The sequence below is a fragment of the Syngnathus scovelli genome, chromosome 2 (genome assembly GCF_024217435.2).
Source record: "Syngnathus scovelli strain Florida chromosome 2, RoL_Ssco_1.2, whole genome shotgun sequence".
Lineage (NCBI taxonomy): Eukaryota > Metazoa > Chordata > Actinopteri > Syngnathiformes > Syngnathidae > Syngnathus > Syngnathus scovelli.
In genome coordinates, this window is record NC_090848.1 from 18748580 (window position 1) to 18771600 (window position 23021).

General features: G+C 40.8%; 2 protein-coding genes across 3 annotated transcripts in view; one reads left to right on the plus strand and one right to left on the minus strand.

Moving 5' to 3' along the window:
• The window catches only part of celsr3 (cadherin, EGF LAG seven-pass G-type receptor 3), a 55956-nt gene extending 39990 nt beyond the window's left edge, over positions 1–15966 (plus strand). For both annotated transcript variants that reach the window (XM_049753001.2, XM_049753003.2), the window contains 17 exons: positions 1827–2022; positions 2650–2838; positions 2920–3094; positions 3716–3883; positions 4295–4421; positions 5103–5309; positions 6326–6500; positions 7984–8096; positions 8243–8322; positions 8585–8711; positions 8788–8907; positions 9960–10057; positions 10469–10560; positions 10700–10873; positions 13007–13201; positions 13762–14797; positions 15360–15966. In XM_049753001.2, coding sequence (XP_049608958.1) covers positions 1827–2022; positions 2650–2838; positions 2920–3094; positions 3716–3883; positions 4295–4421; positions 5103–5309; positions 6326–6500; positions 7984–8096; positions 8243–8322; positions 8585–8711; positions 8788–8907; positions 9960–10057; positions 10469–10560; positions 10700–10873; positions 13007–13201; positions 13762–14797; positions 15360–15387 — 3300 coding nt within the window. In that variant the 3' untranslated portion in view covers positions 15388–15966. The remainder of the gene's footprint in view (positions 1–1826; positions 2023–2649; positions 2839–2919; positions 3095–3715; positions 3884–4294; positions 4422–5102; positions 5310–6325; positions 6501–7983; positions 8097–8242; positions 8323–8584; positions 8712–8787; positions 8908–9959; positions 10058–10468; positions 10561–10699; positions 10874–13006; positions 13202–13761; positions 14798–15359) is intronic.
• Positions 15967–18830: 2864 nt separating this feature from the next.
• LOC125988173 (uncharacterized) lies at positions 18831–22828 on the minus strand. Its single transcript, XM_049753044.2, has 4 exons — positions 22514–22828; positions 21277–21329; positions 21032–21212; positions 18831–20473 (listed from the first exon to the last, which is right to left on the minus strand). Exons 1-4 carry the CDS (start codon positions 22716–22718, stop codon positions 20154–20156), a joined length of 759 nt encoding a protein of 252 aa, XP_049609001.1. The 5' UTR covers positions 22719–22828; the 3' UTR covers positions 18831–20153.
• Positions 22829–23021: the final 193 nt, after the last annotated feature.

Genomic DNA, 23021 nt, shown 5'->3' on the forward strand with positions numbered 1-23021 from the left:
ACTGTATCATGAACTCCTGCACAGTAGATTAAGCCAGCATCTCTAATCCATGCAAACTCGATCAATTGTGTGTGGTTTTAATTTTACAAAAAGGATTACTGCCGTGCTACTGATAAATTCATGTTGGCATCACCACACTAAACCTCTGCGTTATTGTATGTAGCTACACACGCCACAGTGCTTACATATGCTTGATATGTAGCAATGGAAGCTTAAGTCTGAAGCAAGTGATGTTGCGATGGCAGTCAAGTGATGGCAGCTCATCTAATGTTGCAAATGTCATCCTGTCATACGACAGAGCCTCATTATACGTACCTGATATGATGAGAAATTGGGAATTTGTTGGCATTTGAACACGCCAACAGGCTTTCCAGTCATGCAATCATACTGTGAGCACTCCGCTTCCTCCTCTTAGTGTACTCTGAAAGATTTCCGTGTGTGTCGTGTAAAGCTTCAGCTCATTCATGCAGAGAGGGAGAATTTTAAGTTTTTGTGAGGGTCTGGGAAAATAAGATTTATAGCGGCCCTCTTCCACTTGCAGCTGTGGCTATATACCGAGCTGTTGAAAAGGGCTCAGTCATTGTTATACCACTGAAAATGAGTTGCCATAGAAACGGTCATGGCTGGGGAAGTAATATATCATCATATATCATCTTGTAATCACAATGACAACTTCAAGGAAATGTTGACCTTTTAAAAGACAAATGTTATTTCTAATGTGGTAATGCATATGCATTTTCTCCATTATTTTTTTCATCTCTCAATTTTCACACCATCCTTATGCCAACAGTGTTTATTCTCTTTTCTCTCTCGCAGCTCTGCACACATTGTAAATTCATTGCTTTTGGGACTGAAAATTGTGTGTCTTCTTTTAAGGAGAGTCATCAAAAAGAAATCTAAGATTCTCTTTATCTTTATTAAGAAAGACTTGTGGGGCATGCTGGATACTGTCATTCTTTCAAATAAATCAAACAATCGAAGAAGGATGCCAATGTTATTGTTAGTTTTCGGATCTTCACAGTTCAAGTAACTTTCATTACTTTGATCGATCAGTCAAGACTACAGTTGTCATGGCAACTGAGCCCTACCTTAAAGGAAATCCTATAGTGAGTGAAATGAATACCCTCTTATGGCAGACCTCTATCTGAGTGAAGCAACACGTGCTAGAAAAAATAATTCCATACTGTAGAAAGAACTTCATTTTGGCAATTTATCTACAAGCAAAAAGCACTAGAGTTTTGTTTTTTATTTTATTTTGAAGGGCATCCATGGCTTATTCCAATTTGTTTGACATACTAGTTTTTGTACCTTTTGTGGAAGTGACTCAATAATCCAATTGATATCCTGCAAGTGGATTCTGTTGTGTGCAGATTGTTTTCTTAAATACAACTCACTGATCAATTTTTAAATGTAAGGATGTAGCTTTAGTTCTTGGTTTGACTTCACCATTTCCTACTTGTCAGTCCCTCTGTAAATTTATTCAGCCAACGTTTTTCTGTCTTTTACAGTTCGTTGCTTTCTTAGCTCCTCCACTGCACTCTGTGCTTTGTTACTGTATTCTCCCCTGAGCATCATGATGCTCCAATACTTTATTGGATCTGGAGTGGTATCATGAAGCCCCCCCTGCACCCCCATGCTCTCTGTTCATATATGAACCACAAACAGAATGACAAAAACAGGCAAACAAAAGCCTCTCTTATCATGTCTTTTTATACACGTTATAGTTCTTCCTCCTCCCTGCTTTTATTGCAATTTGTCTACTTCTTTGCTTTCTTGGTATTCATTGCAATCTTTGCACCAAAATGTACTCTTTTGGCTCCTTCTAGAACATCCTGCGGGGCTGCAGTGTGCTGTTGGCTCCTGGAACAGAGGGGCTTTGGCGCGCCCTCGCTCAGGGTCAGAACCACGTTGCGAGCGGTCCGGCTGAATTGTCTGAGTTGCTGGAGCAGTACACGCAGAATCTGGCTCAAAATATGAAGCTCACGTATCTCAACCCTGTGGCACTGGTGGCTCCCAATATTGGTGAGTTGAGGGTGACACACATACAGACATGATGGAGCTATACCATCAGTCAAGCACGATAACATTGAGTGGACAGCTTCAAGATGTAAATCCTCACGGATGATCTGCCATGAAATGGGCTAGAATGAATGGGGGACGCAGATGAGAAGAGCTGGCAGCAGCACAGAGATAGATGACGCTTACATGCACGCACGCATGCACGCACACACACGCACACATTCATCATTGGAATGGAAGTTTCCATGTACAGCGCCTGAAACATTTTAGCACTGGCCTTTTAGAATTAAAGCTATCAAATGAACAAATTCGCTCAGTTTTCAAGACCTTAAAGTGTTTTTGTATTCCCTTTTTTAAATGTACCTACTACTAACCAAGAGCTATCATTTGGACAAAATTTATTGGAAAATAGAAAATATTTGTAATGGCTAATGCACCTCAAAAACACACCTCAAGCTGGTTGGTATGATGAACAATTGTATTATTCTTTAGTTTTACTGTCAAAATGTACTTTTGACATGACGCATGCTTTTAACATTAACATGTGACTGTGTGTTATCTTCCCTTTGGCTCAAACATGGGGATTTGGTTAAAAAACAACAACTTGTTTTTGTTTCCTCTGTATTTTAGTCATGAATCTGGATCGGGTGGAGAATCACACCCATGTGCGGCGACGTTTTCCACGTTACCACACGACACTGTTTCGTAGTCAGGCTGTGTGGGATCCATACACCCATGTAATACTGCCCCCCGCTGCGCTCATGCCACAACGACAACAGCAACACAACTGGAAGGAAAAAGAGCGCACAGAGAAAGAACGTGAGAATACATGCATAAATATGAAGAACTGCGAGAGTTGCCAACAAAGAGAAAATACTAACCAAGAGTTCTCTCTCTCAGACGTTCCTCCATCTAATGCTGTTCAAGCGACAGTTAGCATCTCGGCCAATCAGACAGAGTACACTGCAGCTCGGCGAACAGTTGAACCGCCCATCACAATCGTGATTTTGCTCATCTATCGAAGTCTGGGTGGGGCACTCCCTCCCAAATATCACACGGACAGACGAGGAGTGAGGTAAGACTCAACAAGTTCACAGTCTTTTCACACACTGTACCTTTAATGAGAAAAATTTATATTGCGATATAGGTATTTAAAATGATCTGTCACTGTTTTGGGAGTAATTTTATGCATCAAAAATATCAATAGCACTAATGGTATTTAGAATTGGTATTGCTGACTACTCAAGAGTTGAATACTCAGTGTGATATTGGTATGAAGAAAAGCGGTATCAGACGTCCCTCATAATGGGAAATTCCTGATAGTCTTGGCCTACAATATATATACCTGTAGATCAGTGGTTCTTAACCTGGGTTCGATCGAACCCTAGGGGTTCGGTGAGTCGGCTTTAGGGGTTCGGCAGAGCTGATATGTCATTGAACCCCCCCCTCTATAGAGGGGTTCGGTGAATGCGCACATGAAACTAATGGGGTTCGGTACCCCCCCCTAAAGAGGGGTTCGGTGAATGCACATATGAACCTGATGGGGTTCGGTACCTCCAAAAAGGTTAAGAACCACTGCTGTAGATACAAAAGGAGAGTTATCATTAGAAAATTTCAACCTCAACCTCTAGATAGGACTGTAAAAGATGGGCTCACTGAATGAGGTCATTAACCCTACACTCTCTTTTGTTTCCAGACTTCCTAGACACCCAGTCATGAACTCCCCGGTGGTCACCATCTCTGTCTATAACAATCAAACTTTTGTGGGCGGACATTTGGACCAGCCCATCTTACTGGAGTTTAAGCTACTAGAAACAGCCAATCGCAGCAAGCCGCTGTGTGTGCAGTGGAACCACAGCAGCCAGTCAGTTCACAATTGTTTATAATCGTAGTTCAGTTCGTTATACAATATACTATCTTTATTTAGCCTTTCGAGCAGTGGTGGGAAAAGGTTTGTTCTCAAAGGCCACTGTTGACTTTTTAAAACAGTTTTGCCTATAGTCATTTGTAGATGAGGCAAAAAAAAATATGTTGCTGTGACTTTCGGCTCTTTTTTTGCCTACATGATGTATGCTGTTAGGAATAAACAGCTGGCTCGTAGGCTGTATTTTACCCTCCCCTGCTTTAGAGAGGTTTCTTTAATAATGTTGATATTCAGAAAGGACATGCTTTATTGTAAGGTCGCAGATTCAGATAAACAATAAAGATAACTTCATATATTCATGATGTAATGTTTATCTTCTCTCATGGATGTCTTTGTTCTGTGGCCCTGCAGGTGTGAGATTGGCGGCTGTTGGACAGTAAGGGACTGTATGGTGGTATACAGGAACACGTCACATGTCCGCTGTCAGTGTCAAAGACTGGGCACCTTTGGAGTGCTGATGGACAGTTCGCAAAGAGAGGTTTGTGATACGTACACACTATTATGTGGTCTCAACATGGTAGTGCAGCGGAAAGCAATTAACTTGAAAGCAATACTTAACAGGCTCTTTGCCTTCTGGTCTTTGTTTTGAATTTTAAACTAAAGCAAATACTGCAAAAAGATAATGTGGTTTGTTACTGTATTGTGTTTGCAATCTACTGCCATTCTAAGCGGTATTTTTGTCTGCAGTTCACAGATCATGATCTTATTTATATCTTAACATCTATTTCTTAAATGTTGACAGATTATTTTGTGTCATCATTTGACAGGTGAAGGCTAAATACTGTAGATTTTTCTTTTAGATGCTCTCAAACCTCAGATTTAAGATATACTATAGCTTCACTTGCTAACTCTTCTGCATCACAGTGCAGGGCTCGTGGGTCCGATCCCGGCCTCTGGCCTTCCTATGCGGTGTTTGCATGTTTTCCCCGTGCCTGCATGGGTTTCTTCAGGGTATTCCAGTTTAGTCCCACATTCTGAAAACATGCATAGTCGGTGAATTGACCACTACAAATTGTCCGTAGGTGTGATTGTGAATGTGAATGGTTGTTTGTCTATGTGTGCAACCAGTTCAGGGTGTACTCTGTTTACCGCCCAAGACAGCTTTCTCACAGCCAGAAATGTTACCCACTGATTGTCTTTTTGTTGCTTTCACAAGCAGCAGTTGGAGGGTGATCTGGAGACGCTCGCTTTGATCACGTACTCCTGTTTGGTGCTGTCAATGCTGGCTCTGCTTCTCACCGTCCTGGTGCTGTCCTGCCTCCGAGGTCTCAAGTCCAACACCAGGAGCATCCATTCCAACACGGCGGCGGCCATGCTTCTGTCTGAGCTTGTGTTTCTACTGGGTGTCAATCAGACTGAACAACAGGTTGGTCCTTGAGTTTCTCCTGCCTAGTTTGTGTCAAGGAATCATTCTAGCTCACTCTACTTTGTCATTATCTAGGTGACTTCGCCATGTAAAATGTAAAATACAGTATGTGGAGACATTTCAGTTTGCGTTATTTCATCTGCGTTGTGACTTGTTAATTTTGGCATCATTCCTAACTTGACTTGCCAGATGGTTTGTTTCACAAATCTGTCTGTAAAACAGCCTTGACAAACATGTTTTGCAAATGGTGTCTGTCACATACACTAGAGGCCAAATACAAACCATGCCTCTAACTTTGGCACACTGCTGATTAGGCTACTATTTTTCTTTAAATATACTCTCTACAAACTGTACTTTTTGTGTATTATTGCAAAATACATTATTATATATATTATCATTCCCAGCCTGAATTTTATAGATCTAAAACATTTACTTGCTCACTGTGTTGTATTTTCTGTTTGATGGTAATTTTCTCATGTTTTTATAGACCCCGCAGCTTTTGCTCTGCGCTTCCATTTTCCTTCCTGCCATTTTAATGATGCCATATATGCATTTGTGTTTGCATTTGTGTGCAGCAAGGTATATCTTGCTTTCTTACAGAGGAAAGGCTGCTCATGTGTGCTCATTCTGCATGAAATCTTATTAATTAAAATGGTTAACTCCAGCTGTACTAGCCTATGTGCTCTCTCAATTAATGTATATTATGCATCATGCTTAGCAGAGCGTGTTAGTGCTCATCGTCATTCTGCTATATTTGCTATTTCTCACACTTCTACTGTCAAGTCCATCCCTTTTAAAAGAATATTGTCAAGGGGAATGTTTTTACTTTTTGTAATCATGGTAACTGTCTCTGGCCACAATCCAAGATGTCTGCCCAACACTAAATCTATTGGCAAGATTTGCACACCTCTTTTCCCATGTATATCACTCACTCTCTATCACTTCATTCGTTCCATCTTAACTTGGAGCCATCTGTCTCACCTTGCTTCTGAGTCACCCTCCTTCTCCTCTTGCAGTTCCTGTGCACGGTGGTGGCCATCCTCATGCATTACTTCTTCATGTCCACATTCGCCTGGATGTTTGTGGAAGGCCTTCACATCTACCGCATGCAGACTGAGCAACGCAACATCAACTTTGGCGCCATGCGATTCTACTACGCCATCGGCTGGGGCGTGCCGGCCATCATTACCGGTAAAAAAAACAATGCCCATGCGCATGCTTACAGTTTCTGAATTTTAGATACATGACCTGTCATTCTTATATAAATTAGAGAAGGCATTTTCAGGCTTCAGTAAAAACTATGCCTAATGTATTTGCTTGAAATGCTTGTTTTCTTTCAAAGGCAAAGTTCTCAAAATTTACCAATATAATCAATGGTGAGTCGTTCTAAAACTACATCGTAATGGAGAACCGAAAAAATACTGTATTCTGATTCAGATTTTCAATACATAGCTCACACCATAAAATTATTTTTAAGTTCATTTGTGCACTTCTTTATTCTTTGGAAAAGCAAAAAAATATGTGTTGGAAAAAAAATGGTGCTGTCAAATGGATCTAGTGTGACGTGAAATTGCTCCTAATGCAGGCCGATGACTGCATCCACATTGGTGACATTGGTGTCAATTCATTGGCAATATCCTATACATGCACACGTCTGCAGCAGCTGTCTGTGCAGATAAGGTGTCCTATTGCCGTTTGGGCGGAATGTGTTCCACTGACATTTTTATCTCAGCAAAGGTAAAACCTGAAATGGACACATACTTGGTTGTCCATCAGTTTTCTTCACTGTCACACGTATACACGTGCAAGGTGAAACAAAATAAAATTGCACAACCCTTTTGAAAAGTTACCAATTTCTTAATGAATACAAGAACTTGCAGACTCACCTGTGGCGGACGTCTTGTGAATTAGAATATTTTAACATATCATTTATTTTAGTTTGAAATATTATTAGCTAAAAATATTATCAGGCTTGTATGCACGTTAAAATATCTAATTTGCAATAAAAGGTGCACATTTGTATGAGTGTATTGAAGTATAACACACTTCCCCTTGCTGTATATAAAAATTCTTGTTGCTATGAACATCGAAAACTCAGAACATGCACAGTCAACAAAACAGCAGAAAAAAACGGCTCATTGTGCTCTAAAAATGAATTGATATTAAATAAAAAATTGTGATTTTACCACATCCACAATATGAATGTCTCAATAGCTCCAAAGTTTGTCTACATAACCATTGCTGTATATGTCTGAGTTTCAATTCTGCTATTACTGTCCTCAAAAAATCAACATTTGCCGGCATTAAGACCATTTCTGTTCATTAGTCCGCGAGCACTCATCCTCTTCGGAACTAATTTAATTACCTTTATTTAATAACTTATGCATGCACAGTTTATTGAAATGGCAAATTGTGTTCACTGCTCATTGGAAAATGATGCCCAACGTATTCGAACGATTTCCTCGAATGTTTTTTTTTCCGTGTGGTGGAGTTCGCTTCAAATGTAATAGCAGTAAACATTATTCCATGATGTAGAATGTTTCAAATGGCTCTTGCATGTATTTGATTGTTTTTGAACAGCTGAAGCAATTTAGTGACTGTTAGAAATGTGTGTTACAGATGTCTAAACTACATGACAGTTGACCTTGTCCACTTGTGTGTGTCTGAATTGAAGGTTTGGCTGTGGGCTTGGATCCCGAAGGTTATGGGAACCCGGACTTTTGTTGGATCTCCATCTACGACAAGCTCATCTGGAGCTTTGCTGGTCCAATCGCCATCGTTATACTGGTAACTTTTTCATATTTTTTTTTCCTCATGTTTTTTTTTTTTCCCAAATAAACATTCTTCTTAAAAGATCAATGTTCAACACAGTAGTTTCTTCTTCTCTGGCTGCATACATGTGACTACATGTGCCTCACTGTCCCTCTGTCCAGATGAATGGAGGCATTTTCATGATTGTCGCCAAGATGTCTTGTAACACGTCTCAGAAGGAGACCAAGAAACTTCCTGTCATGTGAGTATGGCACCATGACAACAGAGAGACAGTAGCATCTTGAACTATGTATGTACCTTTACATTCTTTTATTAGTTTCTGAGCATGGCTACTCCAGTGGTGACTCTCAGGACGACTTTATACAGGACCATTTTATACATGAACCATATTTATATCAATCCGTCAATTAATGAAATGAGCATTTTTTTTATTTTTGTAGAAAGTTTGTATTTCATAAAATCTGTTGTCATGCATTTACTATCCAAGCCATTTCCCTTTGCAGTGCAACCATCCGCAATGCGTTCTTGCTTTTGATGGTGGCCACCTCTACCTGGCTGTGTGGTTTGATGGCTGTCAACAACAGTATCTTGGCTTTCTATTATATCTTTGACGTCCTCTGTCTAGTGCAGGTATGATCATTCTGCATGATGAGTGTACTGGGCTCCCATGTCAGGTCCCGTTGTTTGAACTGGTTGTTTTTTCTAGGGTCTGTCAGTGTTGTTGGTCTTCGCTGCGCTCAACTCTGAGGTAAAGGAGGCTTGGAGAATGGCTTGTTTAGGGAAGAAGAGTCCTGGAGAAGAGACGCCAAGACCAACATCGAATGCTGTAAGTTACACTGCATCATAGTGGGAGAGGTTCCTAATGATTTGGGTTTAGCTTCAGAAAGCGGTCCAAACACTATTATGAACGACAACCACATTGACAAAAATAACAGCAGTAACCCACTTTTCGATGACCTAATAATTAGGACAACTGAATACGTATTATCTTGGTACAGGCAGGGTTTCTGATGTAATTTAATTGTTAGACTTCATTAGATGATGCAATTATACCCAATGATGTGTCCATTGAGGTTATTATTATAAAACCTGTATAGGCTAATCTCATCAATGAGGTTATTTACTATTATAAAGTCTGTGTAGGCTAATCTCATCAGATGCACTGACTTTACTGTGCTAATCCACTCCATCAATTCTCCCTTCCATCTCCCCTGTCCTCTCGCTCTCCTTCTGCCTCCGGGATTCGGTACTGACCCGGATAAAATAATATACAGCCCTTCCCTGCATTGTGTGTGCATGCGTGTGCGTGTTAGTGACAATGTAGTTCAACCTTTAACTTCCATCGCTGTCGCAACGCTCACTGTAAAATTTAAAACGACTATACAGTAGCTCTCGTGAGCTATTATTGGATGCTCAAAATAGACCATGTTTGAAGCGCCGCTCTGTCCAACAGCATATGTACATTATAAATCATCTGCTAGTGTGCTGGCTTATTAAGTATGAATGAATAACCTATTGCAAAGATCGCTGAGGTCATGTCAAGTTTCATCATGTCCTACTTTGACTACATCTGTCAAAGCTCTTTTAGTGACAACTGAGAAGGGATTTGTTGAAACAGAAGCACCTTTGAAGTTTTAAACAGTTTTCACCTGCAATTAATTCACACCTCGTAGAACCTTGTCTTGAGTCTTAATTGCATTCAAATGATGTTCTAATTGCAGGTACATTTCAGAATTAGTAGAAAATCGAGTGAGAAAAGCTGTTATAGCTTCAGTACATCTAAAATTTGTCACGTCCTCCTTCCTCCTAGGCTTGTTAACATCAACTGTAGACTAACAAACACTTTATGTTCATTAAACTTAGGTTTTTTTGTCTCAGACACAGAATCCCTATCACAATGCTTCCCTGCTGGAGCAGAGTGGTCTCCATCGCATCACCCTGGGAGCGTCCACCATTTCCTCCGTCAGCTCTGCTAGGTATAAAAGCACACAAATACATCATGCAGCATACATACAGAAATAAATTTTAAAAAAGATGAAACATCAATCATTTAGGCGGTACTAGTACTGCTTCCTTGTGCTACTGGATATCAGGCAGTGTTGCTTGAGGGAGGGAATATTGAAACTCCAGCCATTAAAAGCCTCTTGTCTGTTTTGTGGGTCAGTGGGGTAAAGGGAATACACATCGGATAAAACAGTTTCTGTACCGAATGTAGAGCAACTCTAATGTTGCCGGGAGTGACTTTTTCTTTGTAGCTCGCTGCTTGTCTCCTTGTTTGTAATTGACATGCTGTATTTATGTGGATGCTCTCCATTAGTCAGCATGAGTAAACACGCAGTACTTGTGTCTCTAATGTGTAGTAACTCCTCTCCTGGTTTGCCTTTCAGAGAGAATCTTTTAGCGCGTCAAACTCTGGAACAAAACATCGTTCAAACCGGGGCAACGGACTTGGATGTCGCCATGTTCCACAGAGATGGAGGTAAACAAGCCCAAAGCATTTCAATTAGCATAGGTCAACAAATTTCATTTATGGAGTAAAGACACACTCATGCACCAGGTTTGGACATTTGTTTTTGCTCCAAAATTTTATTTATTTTCTGTCTTCCCCTTCCTAAAAGGTGAGGATTCTGACTCTGATTCCGACCTCTCCATGGAGGAGGAGCGCAGTCTCTCCATACCATCATCCGAGAGCGAGGACAATGTCCGTCTACGCGGGCGCATCCAACGTCGTTTTAAGCGCTCCAATCACGGCGAGCGTCTACTCACAGAGCCTTCCAACAACGGTACCAAAGGTGGGCATATTGTCGAATACACACCTGTACTGTAACTTCCATTTTCCTATCTTTTTATTTTACGGCTCTATTTCTTGCAGTTAAAAATTGGTCTGTTAAAGTGTCCTTCTTACAGAACATGTTTTCTACCAAAGGTTTGTCTTCGAGGAATGAGAAAAGGGCATAGAAAAAGAGACTAACAATCTATGAATCTAAAAAAACAAATCAATGTTAAGCCCAATAAGCTATCTGGGTTTTCTCTTGACCAAAACCTGTCAGCTATATAGACAAGCATGTCCAGGATCGCGGTGATCCAGGAGAATTTCAATCAATTCATCAATGAGAAGGACTGTGACATGATTGAGGGAGGGGATGTTTTACTGAAAGGTCATTTTCTTTGAAAAGATGCTATCTCATCTGTCTTGACGTAACATTAAGGCTGCCATTGATTTGGCAGAGTCGATAAATGGATACCATTAGAAGACCACAGGAGGAATATGGATAACTAAGACCAACCACATCTGTTACAAAGAACATTAAAGTACCGTAATTTTCGGACTATAAGTCGCACCGGAGTATAAGTCACACCAGCCATAAAATGCACAATACAGTGAAAAAAAAACATATATAAGTCGCACCGGAGTATAAGTCGCACTTTTGGGGCAAATTTATTTGTCAAAATCCAACACCAAGAACAGACATGAACCAGCAACAACAGGCTAAACGATACGGTATGCTAACGTGACATATACACAAACGAGGAGCTGAGAACGGGCCTGAGTAACATTCAGAGTTATTCAAATAAGTATTACATAAATAACACGTTTATCAAACCATCTGTGTCACTCCAATTCATTAAATCCATCGATCGTCCTTTATGTAAACAATGCCGTGTATGCGCCACATACGCGCCGCTGACGTCGGACTCGTAAGTTGCATTTCTAATTATTCCACAGACCCATATAATGATATATAAAGTATATTTCAAATAACTATCATATAACAACAAACTATCTGTGTCACTCCTAATCATTAAATCCATTGATCAAATTCCTTCTCCTTTATGTCAACAACGCCGCGTGCGCGCCGCACAGATCTAGTATACAACTATATTGTAGCGTTAACAAAGTACCAGGAAACACGTGGGTTTGGTAAACGGCTCTTTATTTAACAAAACAAGAGTTCAACAATCCAACAACTACTGAACTGTAACGATAAAAACATATACAAGTTGCTACACGAAATAAAATATATCAAATAACTATAACATAAATACGTTTTTCAAACCTTGTGTCACTCCAAATCATTAAATCCTTCAAACGTGGGGCCCTTCGTCATCTTCGTCATCCCGTGATAGAATCCTTTGTCCTTATGTAAACAACCGCCGCGCTGCTGACGTCACTTGCATGTCAAATGACAGTAATCCCTTGCTACATCGCGGTTCGTTTATCGCGGTTTCACTACATCATGGATTTTTGAATTTTGAAAATTTGCAAAAAAATTCACATATAAGTCGCTCCTGAGTATAAGTCGTCCCCCCACCCAAACTATGAAAAAAATCGCGACTTAGAGTCCGGAAATTACGGTAGTCAAATGTGACACAATTGTTTGTCTAGTGACGGCCCTAAACTTTATTTTAAAAACAACCCATGAATAATGTACAGTATTTAGTCAAGTATATGGTCATCAGTGCAATGTATTATTCACATTTAAACAAATTTTAGCGCTCTGGTGAGTTGTTTTTGAGGTTTCAAAAGTGGTATGCTTTTTTTCACAAAAATGATTTGAAGATACAAATGGATTAATTAACATACTGCAATTTTTTTCTTTTTACAATCACATGTGCATATCATGGGTTTTTTTTCATTTTCATTGACTTACAATATTTGAGTTTGTGTACAACTCTTTTACATTTTAAGTGCTTGAGGGTGACTTAACAGAAGATTGAACCTCTTATTGTGTATGCCACAGTGAATAAGTTGTGTTTTTGCCTAATGGACACTTTAAATTTTAGTACTCTTAAAATGAATGACTCAATGAATGAACGAACAAACAAACGGATGACTGAATGATTCATTCATGTAAAATCTGTTGTTTTTAAATTTTACCGATAAAGTAAGCAGACCCTGACTGATCATTTGTGGTGCGTGACAGATCTGGATGGCAATGACCTGCTGTCCTATTGGCCCGCTTTGGAAGGATGCGATAAACACACCCTGCAAAAATGGGGCTCCGAGCGCCCACTCGGCGCAGACGACAGTAAGGATGCAGCCAACAACAACCAAGCTGACGCAGCGCTCACCAGCGGCGACGAGAGTGGCCTCACACAGCCACACAGGCACCGCAAGGGTGAGTTCAATCACGCGTAAGACCCGAGCCTGATGTCAGGGTTATTTCAAAGCTTCCCAAAATAAACAGCACGGGTAATTAACAATATCACTTTATGTTCGTGTAACACTCTCTGGAGTAAAATAGTGAAATACAGACTCCACCTATGTATTTACAGTTAGCTATTCACAAACTGGCTAAGGTGACGTCAGGGAGACAAAGACACTTCCTTTCAACGTATAAGGGTGTGGAAAGTAAATTTTAAATGTGTATGTACTGGCAACCTTCTGCCTCTGAAACTTATGCATCAATGTCATCCTGCATCAGCCATCAACACACAGGACAGTGTGTCGGAAAAATACCGTTCTTGGTGGCCAGTGTGTTAAAAAGGCTATTTTCTTTTAACAGTGAGAGCTTAATGTGGGAGTTCCTCACGGTATATTACTAAAACCCATTGCAGTGATTCCCAAATTGTTCACCTTGCTAGAAAATGAGAAAAAAAAATGCTACATTTGTTTCTTTCTGGTTTTCGAACTTTATTTCTTCTTCGATTCTGCCATCATGGCTCTCATGCTTTATAGGTATCCTCAAGAATCGTCTGGGCTGTCCCCCCGCCCTCCAGGGGCTTTCATCAGTGGGCCGTGGTGCCAGTGAGCTCAATTGGTACCGCACCTCAACCCTGGGCCACCGAGGTGTTCCTGCGGCCTCTTACGGTCGCATGTACTCTGCCTCAGCTGGTGCCGGAGGGGGTACGGGCTCCCTCTCGCAGCCAGGTTCTCGCTACTCATCCAGGGAGCATCTGGACTCACTGGCCCGGAGGCAGCTGTCTAGGGATCCTCTCGGGAGGCAAACAGTCGGGGGCTCGAGGGACCGGCTGGACTCTCGGGGATCCAGGGACAATCTGGACCTCTTACCCAGGAGGAGAGAACTGGGCCAGGGTGCAGGGCTGGCGGGGTTGGGGCTGGATCACCAGAGAATATCGTCATCCAGGGAGAACCTGACCTCCTCTAGGGACAGACTGGACAACCATCACTCCGGTACCATCCACGCCTCGCGAGAGGACTTGAGGGGAAATGGGGGCGCTATGGGCGGTGGCATAGAGGGAAACTTGAGCGGGTCCAGATCCCAGTTGAACATACAAACTCGTCGACAGGCTTCATCTCGAGAGCACCTGGCAGGTGCACTGATGAGCAGTAAATCAAAGGAGCAGCTGGAGGCCAATGGAGTGTCGGCGCAGGCTCAACCCTGTCGCGAGTGGCTGCGCTCCCTGCCGCCCCGCCAACCCTTGCACCCCGACCAACCTCCGCCGTCCTCCCCGCCTCCACCCATCTCGGAGGAGCCCCACCAAGAGCCCTTCTCCTCGTCGGATCACGGTCGAGGACGCCTGGACTCTTCATGTAGGTACCCCGGTCATACGGCCACGCCTGGCATGGGTGTGAACCCTCTGGGGAGACAACCTTCTAGCGAGCACCTGGATATTCTCTCCTCTATCCTTGCATCCTTTGACCCCTCTGTCCTCACACCTCCAAACGCTGCCTCCAACCCTGGGTCCAATGGCCCCTCCCTGCCGCAGTCTGCCACCTCCCACAGCATATCAGAAGTTTCCCCTGACTCTGAGTAAGTGTCCTCTTCATTTGTCTCAACATGATGTCCTTTAACCAAGCATATAAAAATGATGTCTTATTTTGATTGCCCACATTTTTAAATGATTGCAATGACAAAATTCATTTCTTAAAATGTACACAAAATGTGAGTTTCATTCAAACAGAAAAATCACACTATAATTGGGTTAAAAAAGAGCGTAAGGACAGAATGTTTGATGTTCTCCTCATGTTTCCGTGGTTCTTTAGCTCATACCTCTCACATTCCACACATTTCGTGGCTCCTTGAAGACTGTAAATTGCGCATTGATGTGACCCACTTGTTTGTCTATATCTACCATTAATGAGGATGCGCTATACATAAAATGATGTTTGAGGTTTTAACTGTATTTCTTATATTGAACCGATTATTCATTTGCTTTAAGGCAGCATCACAGCATTCATTGGTCATTTGTAAGGCAATTATCAAGCTATCGGTTCAAATTGTATGCATGTCCTTGTCTCATTTTGTACAAAAAGAAAATCTAAAAATAAAATGATTTGCAACTGAAATTAATTTGATCTTCTTTCCATCTCAGAGCGAACAGAAGCGAAGGACAGTCTTGATGGCAGCCTCAGTATTCATCGACGCATTCCGAGAACAAGGTGAACCAGCGATGCATTGGAGGACTAAAATACAGCTTTGGACACAGGTGACTTAGTGTGGGAAAATAAGAAGATGCCAACTTTGATGGTCCAGAGGACAAAAACTGTTTACAAAATATCGCAGTCAGATGTAGATCGAATACATCTAAAATCGGGGAAAAAACTGTACATACTAAAACATTTTTATACATTTTGTATCTTTTTCATTGGAGACTAAGCTGTCTCTTGTGATGTTTTCTTTTTTGTAATGTCCGTGTGAGTGAGGTTTGTGCGAGTGAGCTGTATTTAATTCACAAAAAAACATATCTCATCTAATTTGCGTGGTAATTGCAAATGGCATAATAACATCTGATGAGAAACCGCAAGACATAGTTGGAGGGAAACTATCAGCATCAGTGGGTGATGTGTAAATAGACCGTTATCATTATAAGTGAAGAGATTTGAATGGAACAAGATGATTGTAGGGTGGGAGACAATGTTGAGGGTGCCACGTGAGGTTTCAGGGTCTGACCATTAAAGCTCCGTCACAAGTTGTCATGAGATTGTGATGTTTTGTGATCAAAGTTCCGCTGTTAAATGAATGTGACCTTGTCGTCTGTCGACCTTCCGTGCCTGGGCCGTGTCCGTGTACGTGCGGCGTCACATCCTCAGTGGGTGAGGGTTGACACCAGCCTGCCTCTCTTCAATGTGGCTACATTAAGCCACAGCAGTTTTTCATAATTTACTGTTTTTGCATAACAACTCAACCTGCCTCAAGGGACAGAACAGATGCATTCAAGCCAAAGGGAAAACGATCCCAAAGCTATTTTAGGCATCGGATTCACTCAACACTAATGATGAGAAGATAAATTGAAGATGCATGGATGACTACAATTAATCAGTTACAAGACTCATTATAAAAAACATCAATTCATTACTTTGAGTTATAATCTGCATTATATTGAAATGTGTAGAATTAAATTCAAATCATAATAATAATTTAAATATGCATAATTAATTCAACATTATGTCATTGGCTTTATTGATTGATGGATGGCAGATTATTTTTAAATTATCCCCCCCAAATATTACAGATTATTGCAATGACAACAAGGGCATTTATTGTCATTGTATGATTTGCCATTTAAATATTAATAAATTATCTTTAAATTATTTTTTATTTTATTTTTTTAAATAAATTTTCAGTGGAAAAAAAAAACATTTGTGGGTCGCCACCAATTTAGGTCGTCATAACAATCAAACTATGTACAAGTCGTAAACAGTGTTCACTTTCCATGGCAGCGATGTAACTCGAATTTGTCAGAATGTGACTAATGCAGTAATTACACTAAACATTTGTAAGAAACTACTTCTGTTCTATACGTATAAAACACTCAAATGAAAAATAATGTAACTATGATGTTAACGGAGCGTGCCTTCCCGTGACACGTGACAACGTATTCTTACATTAGCCAGATAGCAGGTGAAGCCGAGGGCTCTTCTGTCCCAGGAGCGAAAGGACTGAGTCTGCACAAACTCATACGAGCTCTCGATTAATTTTTAGATATTTAAATGCTGAATTGCATCATTGGCACGATTCCAACACACTTTCTTTCACTATCTGCTGGACACCTGCACTGAAATTAAATCACTCCTAACTGCCATACAGGATAATGACCACATTTAGTGTAAACAAGTGGACTTAGATTTGGCCTGTCAGTATGAGTAGTTCAGCTTCCTGCCAAGAGTATTAATGAAGTGAGGGAAAAGACGTTCCTGCAATTTGAACTTCTGTCTGAAGGCCGGTTTAGTCTCCTACCCGGTGAATTCTGCACTGCGGCTGCACCATTTGCACAGGAGAAGATATCAGTTGTATCTCTACGGGCTTTTGAGATGCAGCTCTGTTTCATCGTAACAGCCACTGCTGTTCTCACTCCTGCAGGAGGAAGCACAACCCTCACAAATGATGACTTCTTTTCCCCTTCAAAAAGCTACATTGTACTGAGAAGCTAGGACACAAATGTGTACATCATCATCATCATAGTTTTTACCTTTGATACGAAAATGTGGTGGCATTGTATGAAAAAGCAAAACACTTCACAGACTGCAAAATCACAAAGCTAGAGTCTGACAATATTGAGTGACGCATCGTGATGGAAGTTTTTACGCAACCTTCCACTGTACTTAACACTCATGGCGATAATCTTCAATGGTATTTGCATCCATGCAAATCAAACTTTTAGTTAAATTATTAATTCTTTAGAAAACTGCATTGTACGGCTATGATGCCAACATCATCTTCTTCATGGATGTAAATATTGTTGAAAGTGATCATTTCCGCCCCGCCCACCCCTTCCTCTCTTGATTTGATGCAGATCCAAGGTTGACTTTGAATTATATCTGTTTTGTTTTAATGCAATGTTTAGGAATACACAATTACAGCAAGGAGGCAATATGGTTGAATCAAGAACAGAATTTCTCGGAAAGACACACGAATGAGGCAGTAATGAACGGCAATGTCTGTGATGCATTTGTGTTTACAATGGGATGCCACATTCCCTGCACTCAGCAAGCAGATTGCGGCATGAAACCATCATAGTTTCTGTTACCATGGATACAACAGAAATGTTGAACATTAAAAAAAAAAAAATTCTACACAGGTTTTTTGTGTGTGTATGTGTGCGTGTGTGTGTGTGTGTGTGTGTGTGTGTGTGTGTGTGTGTGTGTGTGTGTGTGTGTGTGTTGAGGGGATGGGGGTGGGGGGGTGTAATACCTGATCTGTGTGGGTCCATTATATGATTACTATTCACTAAATAAAAACAAAGTCTGTTTGGAATCTAATAATGAGGGCTAAAAGTGTGACAGCAATAAGGAGTATGGAACTAATGTTAGAATTTCTTTAAATCAATGAATTGGCCTCTCAATATTTACAATAAGGGATGAACTCAATTTGACCACGTAAGGCACTGGTGTCCAAACTATAGCATGCAGGCCATTTGTGGCCTGCCCGGTTTTTAGTGGCCCGTGGCATAAATAAAAAAATATATATTTGGCATGACCTGCAATGAAATTAAAAAAAAGGTATGTGGGTGTGAGCAATAGTTAGAAATGTGGTTGTTGAAAAAGTGGGCTATATGAGCAATATACCAAATATATAGTGAAATGCCACTATAACTTTTAATAAAGCTTTTCTAAAATAATAAAATATATTTGAGGAATAAAGCTGTGGTGATAATTTTTGTTTCAGAAACAAAAATGGTTCTATTTGGATCTATTCTAGTGGGCTGCAGGGTCACGGGCCAATCCAAAACTAACTTTGCATTAACAATTGTACCATGTTTAAAAAGTTGTATTGAAAAAAATAATTACTTCCGTCCTGACATTTTTCTGTATGCAGACCTCGGAGGAAAGAGTTTGGACACCTCTGCTGTAAGGTGGATTTATTCATTACATTGGGGTCTTTTTGGTTGTTATTGGTACATTTCAATGTTATACATGCACATACAAGCCGCAATGTGAGGCAAGGTTGTCCATATAAGAATGCTAGCAGAAGCAAATATGATGCTAGTACCACAGGCACACATGACAAAAACATATACTGCCATGCAAAACTTGAAAAGCTGTACAGTGGCTTTTCTGGCTGCCCTGTCTGAGGAGAGTAACTCACACATCAGAGAAAGCTTAGAAATATGATTTTGGTTAACTTGGTAACAACTGCATTAGTGCAAGCAATTTGGATCCTTGGAAAAGCAGAATGGGTGACCAAAATCTCATTACACTAGCTAATTACTATTTTGTCTAAGCTTATTAACAAGCTAGCATTAGCGAGCTCATTAGCGTGATATCGTGAGTTGGGTTGTGCCACAGATTGATTGTTGAGACAACAGGTCTTAGGATTCTGTGTAATATTTCCTAAAGCAAATATTAGTACGTAATAGAAATAATCTGTTCCAGGATCAAAGTGTCACCACAGGCAATAGAGTACTTCAAGAAACAATTAAACATACTTAACTGCCGTACACATTGCAATTTTATCCACTACATTTAGGTTCTAATACTGAATTGAACATCAGGGGCAGATTCCAATGTAAAGGTCCACTGAATCCAGGAAACTATGTTGATATTGTTTGAAGACTACTTGGGTGCCATCGTCAAGATTGCCACAATTTGACCCAAGTTATTATATGGTAAGCATATCTGCCTCACAGTACTGTGGTTCGGGTTTCAAATCTTGGCTTTGGGTTTCTTCTGTGGAGATTGTATGTTCTTTTCTTGCTGATGTGGTTTTCTGTGTCCTCGAAATTCCATCAAAATGCATTTTAATTCGAGATGCTAAATTGGTCCAATAGTGGTTAATGGTTGTTCATCTGTGTGCGTTGCTATTGATTGGCTACCAATCAAGGGAATGCCCTTCAGTTTGCTCAAAGCTGGGCTGAGCTCCTAATAAGGGTAGGGAAAAAATGTAGTATGTATGGCTGAATTTGACTCATAATTTACTTTATCTGAGGTTTGAACTCTCAGACTTGCCAACTTTCTGGTGTAGCTCACTTAAGATGTAAATAATAATTTAAAAAAAAAAAAAGTGGGCCTGATATCGTAGCTTGCTCTACTCAAGCAAATGTTCCCCTTGTGCAAGATAGACTGATGAGGCAAAGAACAGTCTCAGCATTCAGGTACAAAACCATACATTAAAATACTTCAAGGGCATGTGGGACAAGCGCTTAAATGGCTAAAAGTAAAAACTCGGCTCATCCCGTTGGATCGGGGCCTCTCTCTTCGTCGCTGGTGTCGGGGGAGGATGGCGGCACGACCTCTCCCATCCTCTTTAGTTTGGCCTTGTAGTAGTTCTTCTTCATCCTAAAGGCTTTCACCTTCTGGCGAGCTGCTCGTGTCTTCTCCCTCATCAGCTCCTGCTCCCACGCCAGCACTTTCATCCTGTTCTCCCACTCTAGCAGCTTCATGTGCTGCTGTTGCTCCAGGACTTCTGCCCTCTGCTGGTGATCCGCCGCTTCCTGTGTCCGGCTGACTGCCGGCGGGACGAGACGCTGGGTGACAAAGCCGGAGGTCCCTGGGGGAGGGGGCAAGTATTCAGCATACAGACAAGAGATTTCCCTCTAGTTAAGGAACAATGTGAAGTGAATGAATTGGGATCAATATGTCATCATCATAAAGTCTTTATTAACTGTACAGCGGGGTGATAAATCACATTTGTTAGTCATAAGTGTCAAGTCTTAATTTTCATGCATGGCCCCAGTTAATGTGGCAACAATCAAGCAAGCAAGCCAAGTCACGTCTCCACTAAATTTCAAACAAGTTATAAGTCAAGTAATTTTTTCTTTTTTTAAAATGGTGCCTTGACTTGAGAGTTTAATTTGTTCGGTGACCACAATCATAATACAAATCACATCTTTTGCGGCTACCATCTTGATTTTTGTTTACAATTCAAAGTTTAAAAAGAAGTCCAGCAACGTTTCATCGCTCGATAAACAAGATAGTTGGGTCATTTGTAAGTCAAGGCACCACCATAAATTCAAACATTCACCACTTTGCACTCAGTAGCTGTTGCTATTCTCTCTCCCCCGATGTACTGTAATATTTGATTTGGTGTCAAAGTGACTGTATCTACCTGCTGCTGTAAAGTAGGCAGCAGGGAAGGATGCATCCTGCAGCTCAGTATTGTGGAGACTGGAGTTTGACACGGGGCTGTGTTGCGGATCTGACCAGTCGTTCCCTGGTAGTCTATCCAGGTCGTGACGTTGCAGGCAAATAGCCACGTGGTCCTTGCTGTCTTCAGTCTGTGCATCACACTGAGGTGAAAGAATACTTCATCATCTACAGTTTTGGTTAGAACAATTGTTTTAAGGTAGTTACCCAATTCAAGCTGCCGTTCATCTGTCCTGCAGCATTTATCATCCTCAAGTTGCCTGTTTGACAGAACAAGAGAGAAGGAGCGCAAGTAATTGTGTTTGTGGAAACCAGTGGGCAGAGTATGTACAACACGCCCTACAAGAAATAAGATTGTTTACTATTATACTATTATATTACTATTATATATAATTATATTATAATTTTACAAATACTGTAAAATACAGTATTAATATAAAGCATCTTAATATCTTGCGCCACATTGAGACAATATTCGATGATTGAAATTTGGTGACCTGTAGAAAAATGCTGTATCAACGCATGGTGATGTAACAGAAATTGCATGGGCACTCATTTTGGGTGGGAACATGGGTGGCTTTGCCAAAGTAAGCAGAGCTGCAAATGTTAATGTTTTTGATAAACAGCGCTTACTTGATTGCTCCAAGCGCTTTTTCTCATTAAGTTAGGCACGAGTCCTGACACAAATCGCAAAAATACGCAAAAAATGTTGCTTCTGAAAGTATTTACAATTGCCTATTTTGATAATTACAACCCATACTATCACCCCAACACACTTTAATATAATTTCAAACAAATCTTACAACAATACCCCTAAAAACAAATGCCTTACAAATTATTTGATTTTCATAAAACTTCACCTGAAGTATGCATGCACATGCGAGGAAGACTCTATCTAGGAATACGAAAATATTAGTCTTTGGTCGGAATGTATCACTTCTTTGACATCAATTACTACTTTCTTTTTCACCAGAACTTTGGTGCCATCTTGTGGCATCTTAGGAGATTACAGAATGTGTATAAAAGAAGAGAAGTGTGACTAGTGTTTATAGTAAAGCCTGTGTAGCTAAGACTTAGATTCTTGAATATTGAGGGTATTGGGGGCGTTAGGGGCGTGCCAGAGACAGTTAAATTGCACGTGTTGGCTTACTAAATGCTCGCTGGTAGTGACCTATTAATTAGCACTGACTAGTACTGTTCATTGACAGCATAGCTTGGCATTAACGCACCACATCTGAGATGAAAAATATACTAATTATAATATACTCATAATGCCGTGTAAACCTTAATTTAGCAGTTTCATCGTAGAATAACAACTACGCGTAGTGTCGTGATTGTGTGGCAGTAAGCAGCATAATGACACGCCGAGAATGCACGTAATTATTATTGCACAGGATTGTTTCCTCCCGTCTGTTTCCTACTTTGACATGTGAAGCTTATCTACCTTCCACAAGCTTGCGCACCGCCGCTTTGTGTCCAGCTCCCCCTGCGTGGCTGGTGAGAGCAGCCTCGCCCATGGTCTGAAGTTTAATGGATTTAGAACAGGCCCGACATCGAGCGAAGTGAATGTCATGGGTGTCCTTAACCAGCCAGTCTTTGTAAGCCTCCTTGGAAAGCCAGGACTCCTGAAATTTGCACTTCCCAGGCATGGTCGAAGGAGAAGTTAGCTGGAACGCTATTCCACGGAGCTTCAGCTTCTAACGGCGCATTTAAGTTCACTCGGAAAGGGGCAATTTCTCATTATTGCTTCACTGCGCCATTTAATATTTGGAGAGTTTTATTAACCCTTGCATTATCAATGCAGCGATACTCGCCCATTTAAACATTATTCAGTGTCGACCTACTCATGACCCACTCATTTAATTCATTGAAAGTCACATCGGAGTGGCATCTACTGTTGTTGCTTATGAAACTATGGCTTTGCTAATCCAGTTTTCAAATCAAATATGAAA

Excerpts from the sequence above, each read along its gene's own strand:
- LOC125988173 (XM_049753044.2), bottom strand. The coding sequence starts at position 22,718 with ATGCCTGGGAAGTGCAAATTTCAGGAGTCCTGGCTTTCCAAGGAGGCT. Across the intron at positions 21,213-21,276 it reads TGAACGGCAGCTTGAATTGG|TGTGATGCACAGACTGAAGA; the intron begins GTAACTACCTTA and ends CTTTCACCTCAG. Across the intron at positions 20,474-21,031 it reads TGCCTACTTTACAGCAGCAG|GGACCTCCGGCTTTGTCACC; the intron begins GTAGATACAGTC and ends CCCCTCCCCCAG.